Source organism: Jatropha curcas, chromosome 4 (genome assembly GCF_041381405.1).
Source record: "Jatropha curcas cultivar XTBG-Jc1 chromosome 4, XTBG_Jcur_1.0, whole genome shotgun sequence".
NCBI classification, from domain to species: Eukaryota; Viridiplantae; Streptophyta; class Magnoliopsida; order Malpighiales; family Euphorbiaceae; genus Jatropha; species Jatropha curcas.
Genome location: NC_143154.1, coordinates 29,491,774 through 29,500,358, shown reverse-complemented (window position 1 = coordinate 29,500,358; position 8,585 = coordinate 29,491,774). Strand labels below are relative to the sequence as shown.

At 31.9% G+C, this 8,585-nt stretch overlaps 1 protein-coding gene across 1 annotated transcript; it reads right to left on the bottom strand.

Moving 5' to 3' along the window:
- Positions 1-3,667, bottom strand: NRT1.1 (nitrate transporter 1.1). The gene is made up of 5 exons (XM_012231767.4): positions 3,478-3,667; positions 3,215-3,392; positions 3,070-3,109; positions 2,219-2,781; positions 1-1,068 (listed from the first exon to the last, which is right to left on the bottom strand). The coding sequence occupies exons 1-5, from the start codon at positions 3,587-3,589 to the stop codon at positions 210-212; spliced, it is 1,752 nt and encodes a 583-aa protein (XP_012087157.1). The 5' UTR covers positions 3,590-3,667; the 3' UTR covers positions 1-209.
- Positions 3,668-8,585: the final 4,918 nt, after the last annotated feature.

The window sequence follows — 8,585 nt, the reverse complement described above, 5'->3', positions numbered from 1 at the left end:
TACACTTAAAATACAGTATATTTTTGTATTATCAAAAAGTTATTCAACACATCTTCTTCAACTTTTGCTTCATTTTGATGCTTTTTGTTTGTACATACAAAGGTTATAGAGCAGAAACTTAAACGAATTAAGAGCAAGCTTATGCTTTGAAACATAAAATAGTGAGCTAAAAAAAAAAAGTGAAAAAAAGAAGATGATAAATCCTTGAATTAATGGAAAGCAGGCTCATCAAGCTCCTCCATTTCAATGCCAACCTCACCCAGCCTCTTGTCCTTGTACACATACCATTTAGAAGAAGCAAAAAATATCACAAAATTCAATGCACTCAAAATTGCCAATAGCCAATAGAAATCGTAAAGCCTCCCTTGGTTTAGATTATCAGCTAGCCATGGTTTATTTCTCGTCACCTTGTGCACTATTGTCACCAATATAGAACTAACGAAAAACCCTAATGAAAGTGTGCTTAAAAATAGCCCTGTGCTCATCGTCTTCATTCCTTTAGGACACTCTCTTAAAAAGAAATCAAGCTGCCCTATATATGTAACTGCTTCTCCTGCACCCACTAGCAGAAACTGAGGAATTAACCAAAATACACTTAATGGGATCTGAGCCGTTGCATCATTGCTCAAACCATTTGATCTTGCGGCTCTTAACCTTTTTAATTCAGTCAATGCAGCTGCTACCATTGCAATAATGGAAAACACTAGACCAACCCCTATACGTTGCAATGGAGTTAGCCCATTTTTTTTCTTGAAAATATTCTTGGCAATTGGAAGTATAATTCTGTCGTAAATCGGTACAGTTACGAGAATGCTAATAACGAAAAAGAAGGTCAGGGAGGCTGCTGGTATTTCGAAAGATTTTCCTATGTGACGGTCCATGGTAGTTGCTTGCGACACAGAAAATGTTGTCATTTGTGCATAGACCGTCCAAAACATAATGCAAGTAGCCCATATGGGTAACATTCTAACCACCATTTTTACTTCTTCAACATCTGTTAGGGTTGATAGATTCCACTTGTTTACCACTGTACTTTCTTGGTTTTTGATTGCTGCTCTGTCCAAGAAACTGTACAAACAAAGTAAAAATCATCACTAATTAATTAAAAAAATTTACCGACAAATTAATAACTCAGAATGTCTATATTATAGTTTGTTTTGTTGTTTGAATTTAGTTCACGTGTCAGGCCAACAAATGTAGACATAAGGTTTCAAAAATAGCTTGAGATTTCTATTATTAGACAGTGATACTTCTGAAATGCTATAAAAAAGACAGTAGTGGACAAAGAAATATGATGTGTTGTGTCCGTGATTTAGCTTATATTAGCAGCGGTAATAATGCTCAACAGACTATCAAAATCAATTAATTTGGAGACAGACTGGCTTTGGTGACTCGTGACCACTTCTTAATCGGTTACGAGTATTATTTTTGTGGGAACATTTGGTAAAGAATCTGTAAATGAAGAGATACTTAATTAATTAGGGAATCTATATATATAACTAAGGTCTTTACATTTATGGAATTTTAGGGTTTAAGTGATCAAGATTTGAAGCAAATTATAAGAATATGAGAGATGCATGCATATATATTATACTATATTATAAGGAACTGATTCCAAGAAAGTCAATTGGGCATTTGATATTTTCTGACATGTCATCCAAAATGAGAGTCATTTTGTCCTCTAATATCTAAACAGAGAACAAGATAAAAACTGACATATCACATTTCATGTAAACTTTGTTTTTTTGAGAGAATGGTTTTGGGTCTCCGCTTGCAAGTTGTAAGGGTTAGCACACAGACTCAGAATTCAAACCTCACCACACAGCAAAACTTATGGTCTTGGCTGTCAATTTGCATACAACCATTTTATATGACTGGACCAAAATTGTAACAATCATTTCCATAACTCTGCTCTCTGATTGGCTAGCATTGACAGGTTTCCATCTGTGATATGTCTACTTACGACAGCTCCGACCCAAATGGAAAGTTAATTTGAGCTGTTGTTGTCACCTACCCCCCCCAGTATTAGTCCATATACCATGCACATTCTGGTGAAAATGATATCATATTCTTGCGTGTTGTATTTCTATTTCTATTCTAGTTAGTTCAAAAATATTTCTAACTTAGCTTTCCTGTTTATTTTTCTTTACATTTTAATCCTATGAAAGAAGGGGTTGATTTCATTCAAGTAGTACCAATAGATAAAAGAGAGACTAACCGGAATTGCTTGCTGTGAGGAAGTTTTTGCTTCTTGCTCTTTTTTCCTTCTTCAATATCTTCTACATTGTGAAGAAATGAAGGATCTGAAGGTAACTCCAAGTTTCTTTTTTTCCAAGCACAGACAAAAACCGCAGCAATCTGCGTCAATGGGCTACCCACCAATTTCTTGAAACGGTATCGTCTCGTGCCGGATAGGAAAAGAATTAGTCCCAACACAATAGCACATCCACATATACCATACCCCCACTTTCTCCCTACATTATCTTGAACATAAACAAGGACTGTAACTGCACCGAGTGACCCGAGGTTTATTAAGAAAAAGAACCAGTGGAAAAAGCGATTCATTTTTTTTCTTTCATTTACGTCTGTCTCGTCGAATTGGTCGGAGGCAAAACCTGATACACTTGATTTTATACCGCCTGTGCCAAGAGCGTACATGTACAGGGCCAAATATAGTATTGTCAGTTGCTTGCCGCTTGCCGGAATGCAACCGGTGTTGTTTTCGCATTTCGGTGGCCTTAAGCTCGGAAGTGCGGTTGAGATAGTCAGGATTGTGATACCCTAATCAGTCAAAAATAAATAAATATTAAATAAAAGTGAACAAAAAGAAACAAATTAATATTGACAAAGCAAAAATAAAGTGCACTACCTAAAAAAGAAAATATAATCAGCGTGCACGAACAAACTTCACGTTCAGGTAAAGAAAAAAAAGGCAACAGTCGGTACTCTTGCATATGTATATGAATATTTTCACGTGGTTTATTTTTCATTTTCAAGATTTTTTTCTTTTTCATTTATTTTGATTTTAAATAGAGGTTGTTGGTAAGCGCAACTAGATTAGTTAATTACCATTGCTTGCACGGTTGCGAAGATGGCAATAGTGAGATACCTGTCCAGATAATAATCCCAGATTCAAGAAAAGTTAGAGAAACATAACAGGAACAAAAATATATATGCAATAGAAATGCAAGAAGATGGATCATATTGATCAAACCTTCCAAGAAAAGTATCGGCGACGAAGCCACCAAGCAAGCAAAGCATAAAAGTAGTTCCAAGGAAGTTGGTGGTTGTATTTGCAGCGGTAGCATTGCCCAAGTGCATAGTATCTGTCATATAAGTCACCAGATTAACCACAATACCAAGTGTAGTTAGCCTTTCAACAGCCTCTCCACCTGATCAGAAAATAGAAATCCGGTAAGAGAAAGATAGAAAAGTAGTAATACCGATAAGTTGATAAAAAAAATTTAGCCTTTTGACCTAGAATCATGGCGGCGCTAGTCCAGCCACCAGTTATGGAGCGCTCGGCAGGGCGGCCCTTGTAGTCCCAAGCATCTGGGAGGATTTTGCTGGAAAGATCATCGCTAGCCATAAAATTGGTCTGATAGGTACCTGTGAGAGAAGGGATGAGTAAGTGAAAGGAAATTTGAGGCACGGTGAATGTGCAAGGATGGTTGGGTTTATATAGTGGGAAGTCACGAATTTAATTATAAAGTTAAAAAATTGTAATTAAACAAATATATAATAAAATAATCTTGAATGAAGTAACACCTGTGGGCTGTGCTTAATTATTATTTAATTTAAAGATATACAATTATTTGTACCTATAAATAACTAAGGATAAACTGAAACCTTGGTTAGACAAAGTGGGTTAATTAAACAGTTGAGTCATGTTTCCCTCGAAAAAGATAAAAAAACAAAGGACAGCTCAGTCATATGTGTCTATCTGTGTGTTTTTTTTTTTTTTTTTTTTTTTTTTTTGAAAAGAGAGAAGAAAACAAAAATTAATGAATTAACATACACATGTCTTGTTTAATCGATTAATTCAATCGGTTAAAGTAGAAAGAACACAATTAACATTTAGCAATCCATTCCACCTGTTCTGCTCTATCATCTTCAATTTATTTTTTGATCCTTTCATTTACGTTGTAAATCACTAATATACTTTTTTTGCATATGAAAAATTTATATAATTTATTTTTCTATAATTGTTGATACTCTGGATTTTGAACGAGGACAGGAAACAGAAAATTTAAAATCAAAAATAAAATTTGCTAATTACTAAATTTGGTGGCTCATACAGGCCAAATCAGCCTTTGTAGATGATCATCATCGTCATCAAGCATGTCCTCATGTCTGAACTTCCATGGAAATTCCAATTATTTATTAACAAATATAATTAATTTAAATGTAAATCAACTTTTTGAAAAATAAATCGTTTTAAAATCAAATAAAATAATAATGTTGATAATATAAATGTAAGTATATTTAGATAATAAGATAAATCGATAAATTGATTGCCTTTAGTTAGGAAGTGCAACTTCTCCTATCTGAAAAAATAACTTTCCTTTTATAAGGGAAGTTATTGGATGGTCCACCCTTGTAGGTTCGACAAAATATGATAAAACTTGTTTACCAATTTGAACCGAGATGATTTGGTAAAACTGACTTGATAAAATGGTAAATAGTACAGTAAATTTTTTGATAAAATTTGATACTCCATAAATGGTTGGATAAAATATCCAAAAAAAATCAAAATTCTCACTTTACTCAAAATGGTGTTTAATTTTTTTTAAACAAAAGCAAACCCTAATATACAGTAAATCAATTAATTTGGTAAATGGTAAAACACCATCAATAAATCGGTAAATTTGTAATTCAATAAATATGTAAGTCCGTCAGCAGACAATCAATACTCATAGTAAATCAATAAATGCAAATTCGATAGTTAATCGAACCGATGAATATTGGCTCCTACTTCTTAAAAGATAAAATTGATAATGCAAATTAAATACACAAACAGTTTATACACTTCTCTAATCTAATTACCCCAACTAAACATCACCAATATTTTTGAATACAAAGTTCTAATGTCATTGTTAAATGTTAAAGTTTCTTAAGGCCTAAATTAGACTCGTACATGTCCAATTGCTTTCACATTAATTGACAACAAGAACTACTCATTTCTTTAGTGTACTTTCTCTTTGTTTACAAGTAATCGTCATAATCAGTGATGGAGTCGATAAAAATTTAGAGACGATCAAAGAAAATTTTCAAAGTTAGGACAGGCCAAATCAAAGAAGAAAGCTTTATAATACTATTTTGCAAAGTAATTTTTTTCTTTAAATGGAGATAATTGGCTATAAGCCCCTCCATCCCTCCCTCCGTCTCTGATGATGACAACTTTGTATTTGCTAAAATATCATTGACTTTCGAGAATCTTTTTTTTTTGGTGTTTATGGTTTAAAATCTTTCCGCTACCACCACCACTGAAATTTTTAGTGGCTTCAGTTAATATAATTATACAAGTGTAGTATAACCATACGCTAATGGCTGGAATTTACTGTGCATTTCATTTTTCAAATGGTAGGCCATTCTTGATTCTTCATCTCCCACCCTTCATTACATTATGCGTCCCTTTGGTTCAATTTTTGAGACTAATATTTAGCTTTTGTGCGTTTCAATTATTAATTAAGTGTTCAGATGAATTTGGCGGTCGATGAGATCAGAATTATTACTAACATACGGCCCTCCAACTCCAACTACATTTGCTAACACTTGAGTGTATTTTATTATATTTAAGCATTATATAGAGTCGCGCGGTTGGTTGGTCTTAACCTAATGAAGATGTTAATTTTAGTACAGAAAAGTCATGTATGAGTACGATAATATTGTTATCATTTGGCAACTAGTAATTAACTTCGCATGGCAACAAAACAATATAAACTATAACGACAATTCAAAATGTTGGTATTGTCTTGTATCTTTCTCCAACGTTCAACTCTCCTCGTGTAGAACATTTAATTGATGATCCATTAGCAGGGGTGGCCATCATTCAAAACCAATGGTTTTTGTTTAGTCCTTTAGGATTAAAAACTCAAGCTGGCTCAGAAGATTAAATATATTCGATTTTGATTTCAATTTCACCGCGATTTTAACTGATTGTGATTTTTTTTGTTCTTTTTTTCCTTAATTATATGTAATGTGAATCAAAATAGATAACTAATGTAGTAATAAAACATATGAAAAAACCATTTTTAACAATACCATATGAATCATAAGAGGTTAGAGTGCTACATTTAAAAAATTTAGTTAGAATATATATGATAAGAATTGGACAGTTAGAGAAAACAAAAAACATTGAAATTATTAAAATCGATTTTAATAGAATTTGTGAATGGCTTATACTAGCCCAAGAAATGGGTGGATGACGCACAACGTTAACACGTGACATCTTCTAGAGGTATAGGGTCCGGTTTCCCCATAATTAATATAATTAATTTTCCAAAAATATAAATAAATAAATAAATAAATAATGCATGATCGATCGTTGATTGAGGCTTAGCCCTTAGGTGTTGACAAACTTTTTTGGGGGAATAAAATTAATGATTCAATTCAATAAAAAAAAATGCAATTTCATCCAATAGAAAACTTGAGATTAGTCGGTCGTGTGGTATCCCCATCTTTTCATATAGCTAGGAGGCCTCCCTTTTATTCTATTTTGTTATTGAATTATTGCATTCTTGTCAATACCATTTGGAGTCAAAATCAATTATAAATTCATATTATATACAAAATTAATTTTTTAAAAAAATATAATAATTTGATTGATTATGAAGAAGATGGTATCAAAATGGATCAAGATTCAAGAATATTTTTTCCAAGTATGCTTTGAGGATATCCAAGAGCCACATAGCAAGATAAAAAAAAAAAAAATGCATAGACAAGTGGCTTAATTATAGCTCTTTAAAATGCAGAAAAAGGGAATATATAATACACTAATTGGTTCGTTGATTTCTACTAATAAAAGATACCTATAATAGAAGAGAGAGAGAGAGAGAGGAGAAACTTAGCCATTGAATCTCATCAGATATACGTTAATAAGAAATTAGGATAAATGGTGAGGTGGTCGGTCAACTCATTGTTAATCAAGAAAATTAGGGTTACCAAATATTTTTCCATTCTTGATTTTTTTTTTTTTTTTTTGATACATTATTTGTGGCTTTGAATTGATAAGCTATTATGAATGGAGAATGGTCGGCACAATCTCTTATAAGTTATATATATATATATATATATATATTTTGAATGGTTATATATCAAAATATAAGTTTTGGCGAGTTAATTCTTATATTAAGATGAAAGTAATATGTCATCCTATCAAAACAATTGTGCTATTTCTAGTATAAAATATATATGTTTTCTACTTGTTACCCATTCGAATTGCCAAAGAACAACTATTAAGGATGGCCAATTGTGTACTCCAAGAGGAATTCCAGAGGATGTTTATATCTTGGGGAAGAAATCTATATATCTACTTATTATTGAGTAGAATGATATTTTATTAAGGTTCCAAATAAGTTTATAGTAAATTCCTTTCTGAAATGAATTTTAGGGTTCAGGTTCAAGCATGATCAAGTCGAATTGTATTGATTATTTATCAATGAACTAATATTAATTTAGTTAAATTTTTTTCCTTGTTTCCTTTAATTGGTTGGGAATTAAAATTTAAGTTATATATAATTAGACAAGTGATTAAGAATCAATGGCCCAGGCAGCCAATTTTATTTATTTATTTTGTAATAACTTGATCTTATCACAAGTCCAACCCTAATTGTAATATATAATGCATGTCTTTCTCTCATAGTGTAACAATTACCCTTAAAAATGTCAAATTCACACCATTTTGTAAATATTTTCAAAATCACACCGTTTAGGTAAATTGCCCATATCACCTCTCCTTTTACCATTTTTTTTTTAAAAAATTTAAAATATAGATTTAATAATTGTACCTTCAAAAAAGGTGTAGCGTATATTGTAGTCAAACAATGAATAAATACAAAGGATATACTAGAAACTTGGTAAGGAAAGTAAAGGTGAATATACCAGAAGCATGAATATGACAAAAAGATTCATGATTAGACTAATTAATTTCTACTTTCTAGGGAAAGTTGTATCTGGGGAAGATTCAGTTTAATTATTGCAGACAACTAATGAATCTTATATATGCACGATCCAAATGAGTCGGATTGTGTTTGTCAAACTTTAAAAATGTTTTTTAGTCATTCATTCAAAACAAGACAACCAACTTAACTTAATATAATATTAAACAAAACAAAGTGGGTTAGCAACGAAACAATTATGTAGTTTGATTTCTAATTTTTAAAACCAAATTAATTCCCTAATCAATGAATCTTAATTTTCATTTTCTCTAATCAGTCCAACAAGTGTAGCTTGCGCAATTTACTTGCTCTTCTTGCTAGTGGGTGTCCAAAACACAAGATTTTTGTGGGCTAAAGTGGAAATTAAAGCGTGAGATTGAAAAAGTTTAATTAAAAAATAGCCAACTATGATGGTCTGTCTTTTGT